This window comes from Numida meleagris, chromosome 25 (genome assembly GCF_002078875.1).
Source record: "Numida meleagris isolate 19003 breed g44 Domestic line chromosome 25, NumMel1.0, whole genome shotgun sequence".
NCBI lineage: Eukaryota > Metazoa > Chordata > Aves > Galliformes > Numididae > Numida > Numida meleagris.
Window position 1 is genome coordinate 2478430 of NC_034433.1, and position 21065 is coordinate 2499494.

The 21065-nt window shown below is 58.8% G+C and overlaps 3 protein-coding genes across 6 annotated transcripts; 1 reads left to right on the forward strand and 2 right to left on the reverse strand.

Annotated features, from left to right (window-relative positions):
• On the reverse strand, positions 5005–8442 carry RAB7B (RAB7B, member RAS oncogene family). Its single transcript, XM_021377404.1, has 6 exons — positions 8040–8442; positions 6969–7030; positions 6595–6721; positions 6297–6512; positions 6097–6222; positions 5005–5745 (listed from the first exon to the last, which is right to left on the reverse strand). The coding sequence occupies exons 1-6, from the start codon at positions 8049–8051 to the stop codon at positions 5665–5667; spliced, it is 624 nt and encodes a 207-aa protein (XP_021233079.1). The 5' UTR covers positions 8052–8442; the 3' UTR covers positions 5005–5664.
• CTSE (cathepsin E) lies at positions 11358–17423 on the reverse strand. Of its 2 annotated transcripts, XM_021377449.1 has the most exons (10): positions 17295–17423; positions 14906–15487; positions 14540–14696; positions 13810–13927; positions 13073–13191; positions 12792–12991; positions 12425–12547; positions 12200–12341; positions 11856–11954; positions 11587–11751 (listed from the first exon to the last, which is right to left on the reverse strand). In XM_021377449.1, exons 2-10 carry the CDS (start codon positions 14977–14979, stop codon positions 11587–11589), a joined length of 1197 nt encoding a protein of 398 aa, XP_021233124.1. In that variant the 5' UTR covers positions 14980–15487; positions 17295–17423. The 2 variants fall into 2 exon arrangements, with proteins under 2 accessions (XP_021233125.1, XP_021233124.1); XM_021377450.1 differs by lacking the exon at positions 17295–17423 and having other exon boundaries at positions 11358–11751; positions 14906–14979.
• Positions 16621–21060, forward strand: C25H1orf186 (chromosome 25 C1orf186 homolog). Of its 3 annotated transcripts, none has more exons than XM_021377451.1 (6): positions 16621–17125; positions 18562–18607; positions 18901–18989; positions 19761–19868; positions 20234–20295; positions 20563–21060. In XM_021377451.1, the coding sequence occupies exons 1-6, from the start codon at positions 16654–16656 to the stop codon at positions 20767–20769; spliced, it is 984 nt and encodes a 327-aa protein (XP_021233126.1). In that variant the 5' UTR covers positions 16621–16653; the 3' UTR covers positions 20770–21060. The 3 variants fall into 3 exon arrangements, with proteins under 3 accessions (XP_021233126.1, XP_021233128.1, XP_021233127.1); XM_021377453.1 differs by lacking the exon at positions 16621–17125 and adding an exon at positions 17667–17774; XM_021377452.1 differs by lacking the exon at positions 16621–17125 and having other exon boundaries at positions 18518–18607.

The window sequence follows — 21065 nt, forward strand, 5'->3', positions numbered from 1 at the left end:
CTGGACGTGGGGCTCTGCCCGTCCCATCCCGTCCCGTCCCGTCCCGTCCCGTCCCATCCCATCCCATCCCATCCCATCCCATCCCATCCTTCTCTCTATCCCGTCCCTCACACCTGCAATGCCATGTGATGGAGATGTGGGGCTCACCTGAAAGGCAGCCACCAGCGTTATCTGGGCAGGAATGAGGAACACCACGTCCTGGAGGGAGGCAGCAGCATTATTTACAGCACCGAGCTAAGGAAGGGAATGAAGAGTGGAGCTGGGAGGCTCAGCACCACGTAGGACTTTTTGTGGCATGAACATAGAGCTGCAGAGAGCTTTCTGGCTATCTCCTGCATCCCGTATGCTCATGGCCTTTGCTGCCTTCCTCAGCCCTGAAGGACACCCCTAAAGGCAAGGGAGGGGTGGGGAGCAATGAGCCCATGGCCCCTGCATGCCTACAGCCCTATGACATATGGTGTTGGTTGACCTTCTCATGGGAAAACCATGGGCTGGGAGAGTTGGGGGGGCATGGCGTGATCCTAACAAGTGCATCTCCCAACGGGAGGTTTGCAGCACAGTGCTCCCTGACCTGGGGGGCAGAGCAGGGAGCTGGGGTTGGAGCCGCAGTACCGCAGAGGACACAGATGGGGCTGGAGGCAGCACCCTGCTGACTGCCCCCGTCCCACTCTGCCTCGGGTGACCTTGAGCACGGGCTGTTATCTTATTTGTGAAATAGGCACAAGATAGCTGCCTCCTCCGAGGGAACGCAACGCGCTCGGCGAGCTCTGCCCAGCGTGAGCATCAGCAGAAGCGCCGGGAGCAGGGAGCAGCCCCGACCCACACCTTGCTCTGAAAATGCCTTGCATTGCGGGGCCGGGGGGGCGCGGGGGCTCAGGTGCAGCAGGGCTGTGGGCGCTGGTGCTGAGGAATTTGGGCTCGGGGCTGGCTCCAGGCTCTGCCTCCCATCGCTGCGCCCTATACCCCCTCGAGGCTCTCTTCCCACTCTTTGAATTAGCAGAGCCATCAGCTGTGAGGCTTTTTGGATTCCAGGAAAGGGAGGTTATCCAATTTGTAAAATTCCCCCTTAAATGAACGGGGGGAGGAGGGGAGCAGCCCAGCAGTGCGCAGCTTCTCCCTCCATCCTCCGGCACAGCGCGGTGCGAAGTGGTGCAAAGCTCTGGGACATGGTTGGGATGGGGGGAGGCTGCAGATGGGGCATGGGGGCTGCACCTGAAGAACGATCGTGGTTCCAGAAGGGCAGGAGCCATCACGTCGGTACGCTGCTGCTGCGGGTTGCGTGGCCTTGGGCGACTCATTAAGGCCAAAATGCTCGAACTGCAGTGATGGGAGATAAGCGTCGAAATAAAATGCCTCTTTGTTAAGGGTTCTGAGGTCAATGTCTTCAGGAGTACTCAGGTGTTTGGGATGAGGATGGCCGTGCTGGAGGTCCTGTCGCCCCTGGTTAGGGAGCTCAGCCTGTTGGAGCTGGGATGAAGGCTGCAGATGGGACGTGGCTGAGCCCATGGCCAAGCTCCAGCAGCAGGAGGCCAGCAGCAAGCTGGGGCTGTTGCTCTGTGTGCCCTTAAACCTGAATAAATCATTTCAGGCCAAAGTGTTGTTTTGCTTGCACGAAATCTGCCCTGACAGCTGTGACAGGAGCATGGGGCTCTGCCCCACACTGGGCAGAGGGTGCTCGTGGGCTGGTGGCATCCCCAGGGCACTGCGTGCTGCCAGGGCGGCAGGAGGAAGCGCTTTGTGTGTTCCCTTTGGTCGGGGTGGGTGGGTTCACCCATGGGGCTGCAGATCATCGTGGGTCACATCTGCCTGTGCTCTGCAGAGCTGTTGGTTCATGCAGGACTGGTCCAAAAAGCAAAGGAGTTGGGGCTCAGTGAGCATCCTGTCTGACAGCAGGGACACATCCATGAGTACATATGTGTGTATCTGGATGCGTGTATACATATGTTGCCTGGAGGCAATCTGTAGCATCAAAGCCAGCACCCAGCCACACACAGGCACGCATGGAGCTGGGGCAGGAGGCTCCTGACGTGCTCTGTGGGGCCCTGTGTCTCTGTCCCATCCTTAGTTTCACCCCAGTGCCCACTTATGGGAACCTTGCCGTCATTCAGCCCATGCACAACCCTCAGCATTTTTGCAACAGCTTCGCCAAATGGACGTTATCTGCGGAAGGGGTGGAAAATCCTTCAAGGGAGCTGCTCCAGCTCGTGCCCCAGGAGCAGAGCACGGGTGCTAGAGCAGCTCAGGGAGCGCTTTGCTGTGTCGGGAAGGGCGCGCGGGGCCGTGGCTCACTGCTGATTTCAGCACATCCCCTCGCTGCCTGCAGCCCCTAATCCTCCCTACGTGCAGCCTCACAGACAGCCCCAGGGTTGGACAGAGCCCCGCAGCCCCGTGCAACCCCGCGCTGACACACAGCTGGGACACGGAGCAAAGGGCACCGAGGGGACCCCGCAGGGTGGGTTTGAAGGGGAAGCATCAGTGTTTGCTGTAAGTGGGTGGACCACGGAGCACAGGAACAGGGAATGGCACCTTCTGCTGCCGGAGCGTGTTGCAAACGGGGGCTGATCGTGCATTGCTGGCGGTGCCACAAACTGCCATTAGTGACACCTGCAGTGGGCTTTGCCGAGGGCTGGTTGGAGGTGGAATAATGGGGGCAGAGGCAAAGAATCAACGTCCAAATACTTAGCAACATCGGCAGTGCGTGGTGGAATCAGAGGTGATTTGCTCTGCCTCCTTCCTCATGCCACCTCATTAGCAGGTGTCGGTGGCTGCCATGGGTGCTGTGCCATGCAGGGTGTGCAGGGCGAGCAGCTCGGGGGCTGAGCATGGCCACAGCACAGCAGCAGGTGGGGAGCAGGCAGAGGTGAGGCTTCGCTTGATGCCAGTGTCTTATTTTTCATACCTGAAGCTCTTGAAGGGTTGCCCGTAACTTTGAACCTCGCGGGTTTATCGTGTTTGTTTTAAGACCAATTGCAACATCTTCAAGTGGCTGAAACTACGCGCGGTCAGGCCCAGCTCCGGGCTAATGGGGCTCTGTTTTGGGATAGAACCATTGCGCAGGGACAGGCTCTGTCCCGTGGCTTTCCATTTGGGAATTAGCACCCTCGGGTGGGTGTTCTACCAAATTTTGTGCATCTCTTCCATCAGGGAAGGGGAGCCTGCAGCTCAGCAAGGTGCTCAGCACAGAGCCCAGCACTGGGGCTGGGGAACTTCTGACATGAAGTATGGCAATGCAGGGTCACAAAGGAGCGAGGGCAGAGCTCGGTTTGGTTTGGTTTCTGCACAGTCTCCTCGGGCAAGGCACCCCGCTGGGATGAGCTGGTGCCACTGACCACGCAGGAACTCACTGAGTCACACAAGGCAAATATTTTTCCCTTTGATTTTCACCCTGAGAAAAAAAAATCTAGAGCTGACCTTGTTAATCCCACGCATTACAAACCTCCCCCCGTCCTTTATCACGTTTCGGCTGCGGGGTAGTGTTACCAGCTTAGCACCTCTGGTGGCTCCTGCCAGCATCCTGCCTGGCACCCGGCCACAACACTGAGTCTCCAGGTCTTCCTGGAGCCTTCCTGGGCACCCAACCCTCCTGCACGGCCCCGAGCGTCCCAGGCACCCCAATCCCACGGCCATGCTGCAGGATCTGCTCTGTGCACGCAGGGGTGGGAAGCAGCTGCGTGCCCTGACCACCCAGCAGACAGCTTGGGAATGACCCCATGACTGAGTCCGGGTGGCTCTGGTTAGTTCAGAAAGGACAACAGTCCCAATCTTGGGGAGCTGTGTGTGGTCTGTAGCTGCAGCGAACACCCTGCTGTTCTCCATCCCCTCGAGCTGGAGCCCATTACCTCCAAAACAGCCCCCGTCTCCCTGCTTCTCTATCTCCCAGTCCACATCTGAGCCACATCTGGCCATTGCCCTGTGCTGGCAGCGAGCAGGGTGAGCTGCAGCCAGGGTGATGCACAGCCCAGGGCTGGGTGCTGCGCCCCATGGGTGATGCTGGGCTCTGATCTCACTGCAGAGAGGCACAGCCTCTGTGGGATGGGGCCTTTATCCATCTGCGTTGGGGGCACAGGTAAAGGGAGTGCAGATCTTGGGGAGGAAATAGTTAATGCCCCTCTCCTCCAAATATTAAGGGACAAATCCTCTCCCCGGCTTGGTGCCCGAATAAACAGGCCAAGAACATTGCGTAAGGAGGGGGATGGGAACACCTCTACATGCCTTGCTGGAGACTGGCAGGTGAACTGCGGAGCTGGGGGCCCCTGCACCCCCAGCGCCCCGTGCCCAGCCCACGCTCGGGTTTCACGCTACCCTGCTGCCTGCTGCACACAGCGGGCACAGGTTGTACTGTCACCGGTGTCACAGCCGTGGCTGAGCATTGCTGGGCAGGGAACAGCTGCAGCGGTGCTGTTGCAAAGGGAAAGGTGAGGGCGATGCTGGGCACGGCCACTGCAGGGTCTGGAGGATGCAGGAGGTGCTGGGGTGGGGACCTCCGTAGGCAGGCGCAATGCAGGGTGCACGCTGGGGACACCAGAGAGGCATCACTCTGTGCCCTGGCAGCTCCTGAGGCTGCAGGGAAGGTGGCATGGGAAGGTGGCAGGAGGTGGCTGCAGCCACCAGTCTGTCCTGCCCCAGCCCCGGGCTGTGCCCCAGTGCAGCTGCTGGAAGGTGCCCCAGCTGGAGCCAAGCGATGCCCAAAGCGCAGTGGGTGCAGCTCCCTTCGGGCTCCCTCTGCTGACAACTGCTCCACCATGGGCATGCTGCTGTGTGCCCTGGGTGACTTTTCCTCCTTCTCCCCAAAATTTGAACAGGAAAAACAAAAAACAAAAAAAAAAAAAACAAAAAAAAAACAGCCCTCAAAAGCATCCTCCTCCAAAAGCTCCGGTGCTTTGCAGCCTCGGAGCTTGCTGGGCTGGTGAGGAGATGAGAGCATGAGAGCGAGGCAGAGAGCCTGGAGCCCCAGCCCCTCCCTGTGCTGTCAGAACACAAGAACACGTCGCAACCAAATGTAGAAATAAAAAGGAAATATTTAATTGTTCGTCGGAAAAAAAAAAAAAAGGTAATCCCTGACAAAGTGCATTACAGAGCATCCTCACCAGCAAGGTGGGAAACGGAAGACATTTTACAGGGGGTGTGTGTGAGCGGGGGAAACTGAGGCACAATGCGGTGATGGGTGCAGCAGCTGAGCCCGGGGGGGAACGCAGTGTTCTCAGAGCTGTGTCCCACCCAGCGGCCCCACTCCTCCCCCAGGAGCACCCGTGGGTGCTGTGGGTCTGTGCACGGCGAAGGCTGCGGTCACCCAGCGATGCTCTGGAGGAAGTCCCATGCCCCAGGGGCACTGCCCAGCTTCCTGGCACCGTTACTGTAGGGTCACTGTCACCGCAGGGACACCCCTGCTCGGGTGCCAGGTGGCCGTGGATGGAGAACAGAGGTCACCAAGGGTCACTGTGACTCGGTGGCTGATTTGGGAGAGCGGATCCAAGCAGCAGGACCCGGGTGCACAGCCCAGCCTGGGCACATCACCAGCTACACCATACCCTGTCCTGGCAGAGCCCTGGTGTGGCTGGGGGACATGGATCCCTGGGCAGGCTCCGGCCATTTGGCATCACAGCCCCAGGGCGCGTGGGACGCTTGGCCACGTGTGCAGAGCACAGCATAGCTCCGGTGCCGGGCTCAGCAGCATTTCTTGGTGGGCTTGTCTTCAGGAGTGAGCTTGATGGAGTCGGTCAAATAACTCTCGTAAATCCCTTTATACTGGAAGAAAAAAAGAACAGTCACAGAGAAGGGAAAGGATGAGCAAAGCTGCCTCGGCCTGAGCACAAGAACGCGAATGTGAGCCAAGGAAGGAGCAGCGCAGGATCGCTCCCGGTTTGTGGTTAAGGACAAAACCCAGGCAAAATGCATTCGGCTCAGAGCAGGGCCACCGCCCCATGGCGACACGGGGACGCGAATGTCCCCGCAGGACGGCCGCTAGAGGACAGTGGTGGCACGCTGCGCGTCCGTCCCCGCGGGCAGAGGGACTTGGAGCGATTCTTGCTCCTTTCCCGACTTGTTTTAGATCTGTTTTATGGAGCCCGATGGCCGCACGGGGCAGGCAGCGCTCACCGTGGTCAGGGCTTGCTTGGCGAGCGTCTCGAAAGCTTGCGCCACGTTGATGTTGTTCTTGGCGCTGACTTCGAAGTAAGGGATGTCTTTCTCCTTGCACCAGGCGGAGGCAATCTCTTTGGACACCTGCAGGAAGGGACCCGCGTCACAGCCCTGCACGGGCACAGCGTGCTGTCCCCACGCTCCCCCCCAGCCCCTACCTGCCGGTCACAGAGGTCTATTTTGTTCCCCAGCACGACCATGGGGAAGTCGTGATCCCTGGGGATGACCTTCTCTAGGAAATCATCTCTCCAGTTGTCCAGGGACTCGAAGGATTCCCTGTCCGTCACATCAAAGGCCAGCATGCAGCCGTCGGAGCCCTTGTAGAAGGTCGACACCATGGACCGGAATCGCTCCTGTCCCCCCGTGTCCCAGATCTAGGGCAGAGAAGGGCGCGGGCAGACCAACAGGCATCTGGGGACACAGGTGCCGTGGGGGCAGGGTGGCAGAGTGCCTCACCTGCAGCTTCAGGGGGGTTTCGTCCACCGCCACGACCTTGGTCAGGATGCTGGCGCCCAGCGTGGTGCGGTAATCTTCGTAAAACGTCTTGTGCACGTACTGGTGCAGGAGGGAGGTTTTGCCCACGCTGGTGGGATGGAAGGGACGCGGGTGAGGGCTGTGCGCTGCAGAGCCAGGCTTGAGGGGTTGGGTGCAGCCAGCACGGGGGCTGAGCACCCATAGGATCCCGGGCTGGGCCACGCATGGGGTTCCCCCATCACCTTCCCCGTAGGGACAGCACGAGGATGGGGCAGCACGCGGTGTTCAGAAGCATTTTGCATTGCTTAAAAGCACAGAGAGACTCGGCAGCCCCGGGGATCCGTGTGTCTCCTTACCCCAGAGCTCCTATGATAATTATCTTCAGATCCACCTTCTTGCTGGCGCCCTTGGATGGGCCCTGCGGGACAAGAAGTGTCACACACTGAGCACTGGCGAAGGGACAACCTCGGTGAGCTCCAGCACTGGAGGTGCAGGAGCAGCTGTCGGCCCCTGCAGCCCCCCCCTCTTCCCCCCCTCCCCCCCCAGGCTCCCCCCAGCACCACGGAATGCAAACTGAGCTGTGCCAGGAGCAGAGCTGGGGGCAGAACCCCCTGTGCCAGCCCAGCCCACGTCACCGCCTGGGACTGCTCCCCAGTGCTGCAGCACGCCCGGACATGCTGCCGAGATCATCCCCGTGAAAACCTGCCCGGAGAAACCTCCCAGCCTCTCAGTCTCCTTCTGAAGCTCAATTCCCTCCCCATAAACCTGACAAACAGGGAGGGGGGAATTGCATGTATTAAAGGAGACCGTGGCTGGGTGGCATTGCCTGGCAGCTCCAAGCATTTCAGGAGCCTGTGGGGGAGATGGGACCCCGGTGACAGCTTCAGTCCTGGTTAATAATCACTGCTGAGGGCAATGCCCATGCCGGGGACTCGAGCCCTTTGTGCCTCTTTAGTGTCTGTAGGAAGAGCCTGAAGCAGGAGCTGGGGCTTTGCTTTGGAATTCTGCAAAGTTCCATGCAAGTGCCAAGCTCTGAGCACCCCAGCACCCCCTCCTCAGCAGGGACAGTGCGCAGTGCCACCCCCCCCCCCAGCCCTGTTCGCACGGCAGCGCCGGGCCCCGCTCGGTCCGGGCAGCAGCTGGAAGCTCTCACTAATCCCTGCATTTTTCCCCGATGCGTTGTCCTGCTCCGCGCTGCTCCCCACGCACAGGGCGTGAGCAGCGTGCTGCCTCCGCCAGGACGGATCGCCCACCCGGATCCCAACTTTCCCACCCACCCCATCCACGATGCACGCCGAGCCCCTTGCCGAAGCTCACCCGACCCTCCCTGTCCTCGTGCCAGCCTTCCCAGGGCCGGGACTGCTATATCCTGCTGGATGTATACCCCAACGCGTTGCTCCGGAGGGGTCCGGGGACCGCGCACCCACCTGCTGGGGCATCGTCCGCCGGGGCCGAAAGCGCTGAGCTCTTTAGGGAAGAGCGAGAGGAGGATCAGGAAACGGCGTCGGCCCCAGCGCTCGTTCCTTCTGCTCGCGGGAGGGAGGCTGCGTGCCCCCGCGCCGTGACATCAGCACGAAGGGGCCGGGAGCTGCGGGGCGGGCGGTGGTTGCTGCGGGCTGGGCTGGATCCTGGCTCTCAGCATCGCTCGGCTGCACGGGAACCAGCGCGGACTTTGCTCGGTTGCTCTGCTGAGTTACGCAGTTTGGGCTGGAGGCAGTGGGGGGCTGCCACGGTCCGGTCCCGCATCTAAAGGGATTCTCTGCGGCTGCGTCTCCTTTCGCAGGCAGGCGAGGTCTGGAGCGGCGATGCTGGCAGCCCTGCTGGCCGTGCCCTGTCCATGCTGTCCCCGCTCCCCCCCCCCGCCAGCGCTCACACGTGCGCTGCCATCCCATGCGCAGCCCAGAAGATGGGGACAATGGCATTAGGAGCCCTATCCCCAGATTTGGCGGCAGCTCCTGGAGCAGAACGTGTGCAACACACAAGGAAGCTTTCATTGCTCTCCTCGCTCGGCAAAGCAGAGCCGCAGACCGAGAGAGCACGCAGCGGCTCCCGAGCACTGAGACATCTCCCCATGTGCACCGTGCTGGTGGCTGGCACTCAGCGCGAGGTGTGTGCTGCAGAGACATCACAGGAACCCCCAGTGGCACGGCTGCAGAGCTGTGCTTGGGGGTAGGAGCAGCACCCAGGCTGCGATGCAGGCGTGCAGGGGCAGGTCCTGAGTGTTTGCCAGGTGTGCAGCGGGATTCAGCGCTTCCCCACCCTCTGCTGTGAACCCCCAGGCTCCCTCACCATGAACAGCAGCCACTGGCTGCTGCATTTCTGCTGCCTGCACTCATTTTTTTGCTTTGCTTGCTGGCCGTCTCCAGCATCAGGGTGAATTCAGGAGATGTCCCTGGTCACAGCCCCGTGGTGACTCATGCTCAGCAAGGCGGGAGCTTCCCACTTGCAGCCTCACGTGCTCCCTGTCAGAGCCCTGATCCTGCTGTCCCTTCTATTTGCAGATGCCCCTTATGGGATCCAAGAGATCGCTGTGCTCAGCAGGATAAGCTCTCCTCCTCCTTCCCAGGTGTAATTCTGGGACCTGTTTGGCCAGAAACTCTGCCTTTCTGCCACAGGGCAGGCACAGGGAGGGGTGGGGAGGTGGGAGAAGCACCTGAGCCACCGGCCCGCGGGCAGCTCTCCCTTTGGTGGATGGCACTCCCCTAGAGCAGCTCTCTCCTGCCTTCTCCTGGTCTCCATTTGCAGCCTTTTGGTTGTGCTGCTTCACCTTTGCCCTTGCAGGAGGACTCTGCGGTGCCCGTTGCCCCAGATCCATCTGTCCTCCCTCCTCCCCATGTGCCCGTCAGCCCGGCGATGGGTGACGCTCACCGGTCAGATGATGCCGGTGTCTCCACGCTGACGGAGATGGGCTGCGTGGTTGTGTTGCCACAGCTGATGCCCACTTCTGCTTTTGTGCAGGAGGGCCCAGATCCATCAGGGGCCCAGCCTGGGCCGGTGGCTGCTCTGCTTTTGCTTGGTTGCTCATGAAAAGGGATTTTCCCAGGCTCCTGCTCTCATCACCGCTCCCGGAGCAACTGGGGCAAGCTTTGTGCAGTGCAGTGTGGAGCAGTGCTGTGGGCTGATGCCTTGGCAGCTCCCTCGGCTGCTCAGCAGCTCCTGCAGCCACAGCTACGGTCCTGCTTGCTTCACCCATGGTCAGCAATTCCAAGGGCAATGCGTGGGAGTCTGTGCCCTGTGACAAGGGGGAAGGGCTTGCAGCTGGGAAATGATGAGGCACAGGATGGCTGCAAGCAGAGGCCAGGGAGTGAGGGAAGGGGAGGAAAGTAAAAGGCATCCCAGTGAACAAACTCTTCTCTATGAGTCGTGCAGCTACTCCTGCTCTCCAGGGACAGAGGGAGATCCCCACCGAGATGCTGCTGGAGCAACATCCCCTGAGCATCAGCCGTGTGCTCGAGCAATGGGCCCATGGCTGCCACCCTTGTCTGCCCTCCCTGAAGCCCACCAAGGGGACACAGGATGCTCTGGGATCCCGGGAGCAGATGGCACTGGAAGGGTCCTCTTGGTCGGGTCCAGGCTGTGCCACCAGCATTTAGGGACACCGTGTGGTCCCTTGCTGTGCTGGATGCCCCCCATGCCCCCATGGCTGTGGTGATGGGCAGGTCCTGCAGCGCTCGGCAGCACCGCGGTGTGCGAAGTGTTAAGCTGTCAGGAGCTGCAGGAGGAGAGCAGACCTTTGTCCAGCTGCCCCTGCACCTTATCTGCACAGCACCTGGGTGAAGCACAGCGAAAGGTGAAGTCAATACAGGAAACGGTTACAGAAACCATATGCTGGTCAGCGGCACAATCGATGTTTCAAAGTAAGGCAGATATTTCATTTTGTGGCAAACAAAAAGCCAAAGCCTCAGTGTTTACTTCCAGCTCTGAGCTTTGCAGTGACCATTCGGCTCTGCTCTGGGATCGCTGCAGGGGGACCTGGGTGCCCCATCCCCAGCCCTGCTCTGAGCTCAGCCCCACGGCAACAAGGAAAGCTGCGCAGAGCCATGGATAAAAATAACCCTTCCTTGCACTTCCCCATGTGCTCGGGATGCATCATGCATGAGCCACGATGCATCACCCGCATCCCTTGCACCATCAGCAAGTCACATGCGCTGCGCTGGCTCCTGGGGAGGGATGCAGCAAACTGTGAACCCTGCAGCCCCCAGCCAGCTGCCCTCCTGCCCAGCCCAAGGCGCTGGCTGCAGAGATTTGGCAGCATGCGGCTTTGTGCCTTCATGCACCCACAAACCATGCTCCTTTGTGAGCGCCTCGGGGGATTGAAGGAAAATTTGCTGGAAATCACCTGATGCATGGGGAATTTTACGGCACAGAAGGAGCCGTAGGGTTTCTTCACCCTCATAATGATCTCCTTGTCTATTGGCAGCAGCTCAGCCTGTTGAAGCTGTGCATTTTGCTGCTGAGCTTTCTGCACCCACCCAGCTGCCCTCCCCAGCCCCTGCCCTGCTCAGAGCCGCCTGCTGGGGCTTTCTGGGCAAACTTTCCACTTCTACCAGTGCAGAAATCCCAGTGACCGACCACAAAGGCCAACCCTCCAGACCAAACACACAGCACCGGGTCCTCCTGCAGCTCCCTCCAGCACGGGCAGCACCACAGGTGCACAGGGAGGGGGACAGGGGCTGGGGCACTGGGGACCTGCAGGACCACTGCTTTAGGAGCCGCACCACTCCGGGTTGTGTTTTACTAAAAGCATTTATTGAGCCGTGTTCAAAACATGGCAATCTGCAGGGCACGCTCTGCAGAGCTGCCCAAGGCATTTTGTGTGCACTCCTCGGTGCAGAGTGAGCCTCTGCGTGCTCTGCAGTCCCCGGGTGGGGAACTTTTCCATCCCCGTGGGTGCTGAGCAGCTCCTGCCCCACTCGTGGCCATGGCCGCAGCCTGGCAGCTCTGATTCCCTCCCGCCCCATAGGATGCATGGCCCTAAGGGGCAGCAGGCGCGAAGCCCACCCTGTTATTTCCACGGTCAAAGACAGAATAATACTGTCGGATGAAAACGTCACCCAAAATCCAGAGGGGTCCGGCAGGAGGGGCGACGTCCATGCCCTGGAAGCCACTGAGGCAGATATCCATGCCATCGCTTTGCTCCTGCAGGGAGAAGCGCGATGCTGGGGCCAACCCAAGAGTGCACAGAAGGAGAAGGAAGGGGGATGTGGGGTCCTGGGAACCCAGCAGGTGGGAGCTGTGGGTACCATGAGGGTGTAGGCTTGGGCGGAGAGCTCGTAGGGAAGCCCGTTGATGGTGAAGGTGACGATGGGCATCATGCTCAGGTTGCTGCAGTCCACGACGTACTGCAAGAAAATGGGGATGGCTCAGATCCCAGCAATGCGTGTTCCTCTCTCCCCACTCAGCACCTTGGCAGTGGCCCCCTGATGCTAGCACATGGAAGCAGCAATGAATGCAGAAATCTCTGCTGCGATGGGAATACCTCAGTGCCACAGCCCACACCGTGCTACCCTCCTTCGGGTGTCCCTTGAAGCACGCCCAGTAACGCCCATCCCCAGGGCTTTGCCCCGCTCCCCCCTCTCGCTCTCACCTCGCCATCCATAGGTGTGGCACCGATGTATCTCTGCAGCTCCTTGATGTCCTTGGTGGGACCGGTGAGCAGCGATGTGCCCGTGTCTACGATGGCCTGGCAGCCGTTGGCGCAGAAAGCCACCGTCCCCCCTACCTGCACACTGCGGGAAGGGGCGAGAGATTGGGAGCACTGGGGGATGACTGGGAGGGACCCCGAGCGTCCGTGCTGCCAAACCCCACTCACTTGTCCAGCTGGATCTGCCAGTAGCCCTGCTGCGTGACCGGCACCCAGTGCAGGCTGCCTAGGAAGTGGGAGGGATCGAAGCCCCCGAAGAGCACCTCTCCACCCAGGGAGGAGTCCGGGTTCCTGGGGGCAGGGGGGGATATGAGCCATTTATTTTCCTTTTCCATCTTAATAACGTGTGGATCGATACCCACGTGCTTCCCACAGATGCTCAGGGTTTTAGCCTCACTCTGGTGTGGTCTGAGCTCTGTGGTGCTCAGCACGCTACCAAAGAGTTTCCTTGCCATCCCATTGTAGCAGCCCCTGCTGCTCCCTAAAAGCAGCGCCTGCTCCAGAGCAACACCCCGCAGCGGAGCCACGTCCTTACGCGCTCATGTAGACGGAGAAGATGGGCAGCTCCACCAGGTCTTGGGCCATCATGTTGTCAAAGACAGGGATGACCCCATCCACGGCCAGTGAGGGGTACGCCAGCCCCAGGATCCCATCGAATTCTGAATCCTGGAAGGCTTTTCCCGGCTCGCTGACGCTCTCTGCGAAGGGCTGGCTGCGCACGGTCATGCCTTCCACCTGCGGGATGGACGGGGCTCACTGACAGCTCTGGGACATCCCGTGTAATGACCCAGAGCAGAGGACCCGGGCATGACTCACGGTGAGTTGGTCGGAGCCGATGACCCCCGTGAGGCTGCCGGTCCCGTATTGGATGGAGAAGGGGAGGCCCAAGGACTGGTAGGTGCTGGAGCGCGATGGCTGGAAGCGGGCGTGCTCAGCTGGGGAGAGAGCGGCTCGCCAGAAAAACGGGCATGCTGGGGTGCTTTGGGGAGCTTTTCTGGGGGGAAGGGTGAACTTGTGCAGTATTTTATGAGACCTGATGATCACCAGTGCTATTCCCAACACACAGACAGCGATTCTTGCAGCACATCACTGTGGGCAGTGGTTTCTGGCTTCGCTCCCCAAACCCTTTGTGCTTTGCAGGGCACTGCTGCGTGATGTGCTGCAGTGCTGGGAGCTCAAACAAGCACGGCGCTTGTCCCCCGCCTGGCCCTGGGCACCAAGCCCATCGCCGTGGTCTCTGTGCCTGCCTTGTTCCTGCCACCCAGCTCCTTGCTGACCATCTGCATTATGTGCTATAATCTCTCCTTGTTTGCTTAAAGGCCCTCCCATAAGAATGGCCCAAAGAACCCGGCCGATATCTCCCATGGGCTGATGGTACCGGGTCCTGGTGGTGTGATTGCTGCTGGGCAAACAAACCCACGCTGCTCCTGTCCCCGCTGCACCCCGTGCAGAGTGCAAACACTGCACCTCCTGCATCCTGGTGCTGCTCTGACCCCGTGGCCTCACTGGGGCCACCTTGCACAGTCCAGCTGGTTCAGGGATCCCCTACTCACTGCAGGCTTTGCTGATGCAGTAGATGGACGGCACCCAGAGGTTGGAGGAGCCCGTGTCAAATATCACCGTGAAGTTCTGGGGGGGGGTCCCGATGGAAATCTGCCCGAAGTACTCCATCTGGGAAAGGTAGAGAAAGGCTGCTGTTGGCCATCAGCACTGCAAAGCACCATGGCAGAGGGGCTGTGTGAGGGGCAGATAAGGGTCAGTGTGAGGATGGCTGCATTGTGCAGTGTTTGTCTGCCCGGGCTGCATCGTGCAGTGGAAATAGAGAAGCCAAATATTTAAAGAACAGCAATGCAAGCTGAGAACAAAGGCAGGATGGTGGGTGTGGGCACGAGCCTCTTCCCACAGGGTTGCATATTAGGGTCCCTTTGCACCCCTCACCATAGGGATGCAAACAGTATGCGGGGCTCTGGGGACCCCCTGTGCCCCTGCCCATGCATCCCCTGTGCAGAGGTCTTCTCTGCTGCTGCAGAGAATTCGGCTCCCTGGGCCTGGGTGGGTAGCACAGAGAAGGCAGGGGGAGGGCTGGCAATGAACACGCTGCCTTGTTTGTGCTCAGCATCATCCACAGGAACAAAAGGAGCAGCCCGGCGCAGGCAGCCGCCGTCCCCAGCATGCTGCAGCTTGCTCCTCGAGCAGGAGCAGATTTATTTGGGAAGGATTTGGGCACTGAGAAGCAACACAGCACTCTTTCAGGGTGCTCTGGGCTGCCTCTGCTGCACTTACGTCCAGGTAGTTGATGAGGGGCTCGTTGGCCTCCCCGAAGAGCGAGCAGTCCTGGGTGTACTGCACCATGTCGAGCCTGTGGGCCTTCCAGAACTGGGAGAGCTGCCCGCGGTCCCGCAGCGACTTCCGCAGGGAGCGGTGCCGCGTCAGGGTCACCCTGCAGAGCGCGGGTCTGCGTCACTGCAGGAGCACGGGGCTGGGGGTGACGCTGGGATGCTGCTGTCCCAGTGCCCCTGCACCTGCCCCGAGCATCTCCCAGTGCAGCCAGGATGCAGCCCCCAGCTGCATCCCTACCTCCCAGTGCCTGTACGGGAAACAGCAGCGGAGCCCCCCAGGAGCCTCCCAGCACCCTGCGGTCCCCTTTACCTCTTCAAGCCGTTGCATGGGGCGAGGCAGAGCACGGCGAGGAGGAGGAGGAGGAGGAGGAGAAGGCTGTGCATGGCGGCGGTGCAGGGCTGCGCAGCGAGGTGGTTCTTATACCAACAGGTACACCCTCACCCCGCGCTATCAGCGATAACGCCCCTCTCCGTGTCAACACTGGGCTTTGGCTGTGGCAATGAATCACTGGGCACCGCTCGGTCGGGGCAGAGCGCTGGGTTGCTGGGGCTGGGGCACACGGGGCTGCACATGGGGTGGGCAGCGGGGGCCCTGTGGGAACACCCACTGTTTTTTCCTCCCCATCCCGGGTTTTCTCGCTAGGGCTGCGGTGCGTGCAGCCTGCAGGAGGGCTGCAGGAAGGGGACACCCAGCTGGTGCCGAGCTGCCTCTAAAAGGCAAAGAGCTCATTAGCCTTGATGAGCTGCTCAAGAATCTGCCCCTTTGCTTTGCTTTTTGGTTTAGGGAAGAAGCTGCTTTGCGTTAGGGACAGTTATGCGTTGTCTTACAGCCACTGATGGGCTCCTCCTCAGTGGTTTCTCTTCAGCGCCGGGCAGCCGTCTCATTAAGCCTCTGAGAATGCAAATAAAGGATGCTAATGAACAAACAGAGCTCCTTGCTGAGGCTTTGTCTCCCCGTGGTTGTTTCCCATGTTTGCAGCCCTGCAATGACTGACGATGGATGCCACAAGGGGAGGTGTGAGCAGCGTTCACGTTATTGACAGCGTTTCTGCCCTTAGCGCGGCGCTGATCAGTTTTCCATTTATGGCAGTTAGGCCATTTTGTTTAATCTTATTTAATTAATGGCAAAGCGACAGGCACTGAGAGGTCCGTAAAAGCACGGCAGCCACCTGGAATGCTCTGTACTGGGATGCATGGAGGCAGTTCTGCCATTGCTGGGCTGGATTCCCAGGCCAGGAGCGGATCTGCTGCACGTCCCTGTGTCCCTGCAGCTGCAGTGTTCCCACTGAGCAGCTCTTGCATGCAGTCATCCCTTTCATATTTAAGACACAGTTTCACACACCTTCCCCTACAGCTCCATGCAGCCTCCCTCCTTGTCCCAGTAAGAAGTTAATAAAAGGGATTAGAGAAAAAAACACCCTTCCTAGAAGGAAAATATTGCAGCAAGGGGGGGATCAGCCAAAAGCCATCAACCAAGCCATCAGCCAAGGAGGGATAGCAGCACATCCATTGCTCCAGACATGGCTCATACACTGAAATCCCATAATAAACCCCTCCTGAAATGTCCTTGGGCTACGTGGGGAGCGTGGGCTGAGTGCTCCACGTGGGGCAGTTTGGTAATGGAGAAGATCCCCTCTTGGGTCAGAGCTGGAACAGCCACAGGGAGCAGGGACGAGCTGTGCACCGCATGTGGAAAGCGACCTCCCCTCAGCTCCGTGCACAGCACCTTACTCATCTGAAGAAAACTGCTCTCAGGCTAAAAATAGGTTATCTGCGTTCTCTTTTTTCTTCCTATTTCCTTTACTTCAGCCACTTCCACTATTAGCGATGAGTGATTCACATCGCGCCCAAGCATCACCTTCTGAAAAGCCTTTTTCCTCTGATTATCAAATCCATCTCCCACCTGCTAATCGGTCTGTATATCACAGAAAGAGTAAAACCCCGCGACAGCAGCCTTGAAAAATAAATATTTTTATTTCAGAGAACGATCAGCAACCAAACTCCAGCGAAATATTTACCCACAGCAACAGCAGCTCTGGGGCCGATGGCTGAGCCCCAATGGCATCACCCAGCACTCTCGGGAGCCCACCTCAACCCCCTCACCCAGTGGTGATGGGGCTCAGGGGGGGCTCACATGGAGTATTTACCCCTCCATACCCAGGGCTGCTCTGCGTGCCCTCCTCACTATGGGCCAACATTGGTGCTGCCCATGGGAGTGCATGGCGCAGCAGGGTGCTGGGAACTGCGTGGGGGCTGCAGATTTCCCATCCCAGGACCCACCCAGCAGCAGAGAAACACCCCCCAAAATATTTAAATGAGTGCGTGGAAGCGTCATGGAACGCGGTGCCATCACTGCTGGGGGCAAAGCGAGACCGCATCCGGCGCCCAGCCAGCAAGCGCTGCTGCACCGGCTGCAGGCAGACACCCACTGAAAATGCTGCTGGAGCATCCCTGACATCTGCAGAACATCCCATCCATCAGCCCTGTGCCCCACAGGGAGGACAGAGGTGCGGAGGTCTCCACTCCCCAGGTAACACCCAACGGGCACCCAGTGTGCTGTGTTCCTGCATGGTGCCTGGGCAGCACGGGGCTCTGTGCTGTGCTCTGTGCTGTGCAGAGCTCCAGTGTTAAAACCGGGTGCCAAGGTCCGGCTGGAACGGGTTAGAAATCATTTGGGGCATCCCCGTGGGTTTGCTTACCTTTAGATTGAGCGTAGACATCTTGCATTCGCAGCTCAACCAGCCAAGCGCTCCAAATGCCTCGATTGCAATGGGGCACCTTGCTACAGATGGGGTTAATAGTCCGGGGGTGGGCAGGAGGGGGCTCACAGCCCACGAGACACCAAAAAAGTACATGTGCTGCAGCGCCGTGCCGTTATCTGCTAAATAGGTATTTCAAGGCACGTGTGTGTAATCTCTTCCATCTCGATGCACCCCAGCAAAGAAGCTGCCTGCCATTGGTGTTTGGGTTTGGGTCCTGCTTTGCTGTTTCCTTCTGAGCAGCTCGCTTCTCAGATTGCTATCTTCCACCTCTGCATCTCCTGCACCAAAATAGGAAATGAGGCACTCAGAAACGACGGCCATTTGAGGAGGATATCTGGGGTCAGCTCAGATCAATAAGGGAGGGGGAAAATCCTGGCAAGACATGGAGCCCTAGCTCGGAGGGTGCCCAAGGGTTGGGTAAGTGGAATGGCACAGGGAACGATGACCTTCTGATGCCTTACTCTTGGAAAATCCACCTTGGGGTTTTGGCCCGTGGAATGGAGAATGCCTTGGCTCTGTCAGTCTGCATTTATCACTCGTATGGTTATGGCTCCTGTAATCACCATCTCGAAGCTTTTGCTGAAGATACCTCTGCGTGGAAAGCGAGGGCACTTCTGTGCAAGTGAGCGCTCATGAAGTGAATGCTCTTGGTTGCTGTCCTTCATTGGAAATCCTCAAGCAGTACGGCCAAAAATCCCAAGCCAAGGGGCCCGCTTCAGGCACGCGTGTTCTCTGATGTGCCTGAGGTCCTGTCAGCTTCAGCAGCATTGAGGCGCTCACCTACAATGAAACCCATGGTGCTTCAAGCACAGTTAAAGGGAAGAGCAGTCCTCCATTTCCAGTGGGATTTGAACAACGGATTTCCTGCAGCACTTGGCAAATCCTCTCCCAGGTGCCTGGCGGGCAGCAGCGAAGCACCAAGCGCAGCTTTGCCTTTTGGTTACTTTCTTTGATGATTTATTTTTTGTCTCCGGATTAGAGTTATTGAGTATTTTTTTGTGGATTAGAAGAAAAAAAAAAAAAAAAGCAAAGAAATGTGAAAGAGGATTAAAGCAAGAAGGATGCATTTCAGCCGGCGGGGATGGGGCTGTTATCAGCCCCAAAGCTCCGTGCTGGGAGTAGATAGAGATGAGGGGATAAGGGCAGGGGGAGAGCTGAGCATGGGGATGCATGGGGCTGCCCGTGTCTGTCTGTCTGTCCCCAGGAACCTCAGGGACATCGCTGACGGCGAAGATGGAGCACTGCCAGTGGTGAGTGCTATGCGGCCCCACAGCGTGGATGGGGCTTGGGGTCTGGGCTGAAGGTCGGTGGGAGCCCTCTGCATCACTGCAGCTTGGGGTTACAAAATCCCTTCTCGGGATGGGACCCCAGACTGAAGGGTTCAGAGCATGGGGTGTTAAGAACGAAAAGCAAAACCGAATCCTCCCCCAGCAAACCTTGCTCTGATCACGCTTTGAAGCCATGTCAGCCAAAGCCGTGCCCACGGGTTTAAAATAATTCAGATATTTCTTTCATTGAGGCAAAATCCGTGTCTCCCGTTCAGGTGGGTGCCTGTTGTCACCTCAGCGGTGACCCTGCTGATCTGCGCTCTGCTCCTGTGGGTGCTTTACATCATGCTCAGCAGGAAAATAGGTAACGCACTGCCCTGTATGCTTCACCTCCTGCGCTCCTCCATCAGTCCTCAGCTCAGAGAGGGAAAGGGATCGGCCCAAAGCCTCAGCATCCCCATTCCTACAGCACTCCCAACACCTCATCCTGCCCTGGTTCTTGCTCCTGCTCTGGGGCACTGGATCCAGGCACCCCTGTGCCCATCAGACCCCACTGCTCAGTGCTGATGTGGGACCGCATTGATCGCAGCACAGCGGAGCAGCCATGCACAGCGCTGGGCTTGCACAGCCCGGGACGCAGTGCTGTTCCAAAAACATTTTCTGTTATTGCTCCGGTTTGCAGAGCAGTGGGGAAATAGTGACAGAATCAATTTTCAAAATCCGAATCCAGTTGGAGCTGTGATTTCCAGCAGGAAAAGAAATGCTGCCCACGTCTGCACACAATGCGTGCTCTGCCGGGCCCGTGGGTCAAAGCAGATTTGAACTTAAACATGGGATGAGTCCCTAATGTGCTGATTTAACTTTGGAGTCTGTCATCACGGAGAACAGGGGACGCACTTCATCAGCTCAGTAATTGAATTGACAGATAGTTGCCCACTCCAATACAAAATAATAATTGCTGCCGTGCCACGGCCAGCACTGAGCTGGCTTTGGGGAGTGGAGGGGTGGGGGGGGATGAGCTGTGCAGGAAGCTGCAGAGGAACTGGAGAGAGAAAGCACCCAAATGGAACCGGGGGGTGGGGGCTGCAGCGGGCACAGGGCTGCAGCAAGGGGCTGACCCCCCCTCCCATTGCAGACAGGCACTCCTGCAGCACGCAGGTGAGCAGCAGTCCTGCAGCACAGCCCCAGCAACCACCCAGCTCTTCAGCCAGAGGGGAAGGGGTGCAACGACCGGAATATATGGGTAAGGGGGATCCCGCAGCATGGCCACGCGTTGCTTTGTGCTTGTGCAGTGCTTGCACGGCGCTGCCCAGTGCAGCTCCTCCGGGTGCTGGCACGGAGCAGGCGGTCTGCAGCCATGCAGCTGTGTGCATTTTGGTCTGCTCCTGCTCCCTGTGGGCAGGGGGATGGACAGGGCGGGATCACACTGTGCCTTCTGCATTTTCACTTTTGTATACTTGAGCATTATGGGCTGGTAGCATTCCCATGCGTGTGGCTCTGCTAACGATGGGGAGCCCAGAGGCGGCCGCTTCTACTGCTCGCCCTCTGTTCTCTAATTGCTTTTTCTCCCTGGTTATACATTTCTCGGTTACATGTCCTGTTTTGAAGGGAGCAGCGAGACGTCTTCAGAGACCTCAGAGGACTCGGACAGCAGCTCACTGCACCCACAGGTACGGAGCTGTGCTCCACGGGCAGAGCTCTGCCAAAAGCAATCACAGCTGCTGCGGCCACAGCAGCACAACGAGGGCAAACGCGTTGAGAAGTATTGAAATAAGCAGTGGTACCAACGTAGGGGTTGTCCCCTGCCCTGTGCAGAGCTGACAGGGGGATGTCCCCGTGGGTGACTGGGGTGCCAGGGCGCAGCGTGCATTTCGGTTGCAGGGCACAGCCACCCCGAGGTGCCGCTGCCCGACCCGGCGCTGTCCCTGCTCCCCCAGGAGCGTCGCAAGGAGGAAAACCTCAACTACACGTCCGTGCTGTTCTCGGGGAAGGGCCACGGGCCAAGCTCCAATACGAAATACGAGAACATAAAGACCGGTGCAGACTACGTCAACGTGGACCCAAAAAAGAAGAAAGCGGATTTCTGGAGCTGCTCCAGCCCCGTGGCATCCAAATCCATCGAGTACACGGAGGTGAAGCTGTGATGCTCCCCTGGGTCCCTCTGCAGCCGTCACTCCGTGCCCAGGTCAGTGCCCGGCACAGGGCTGCTGCTATTCCCTGTGACGGCGCAGCTCACCCAGGGATCTCTCGGGGTCGGAGGCTGTGGGTGTGGGGTGGTGTGGGGCTGCCCCACACCTCGCTGTGGGGAAACTCCCCCTCCCAGACTGACACGAGCTCTGCACATGTATGTGAATGCCGTTTTCTCATCTTGTGAAAGCAAACGCTCTCCCAGTGGGATGTAGGTCAGGGAGGGAAATGCAATCATTTCCAAAACATCTCT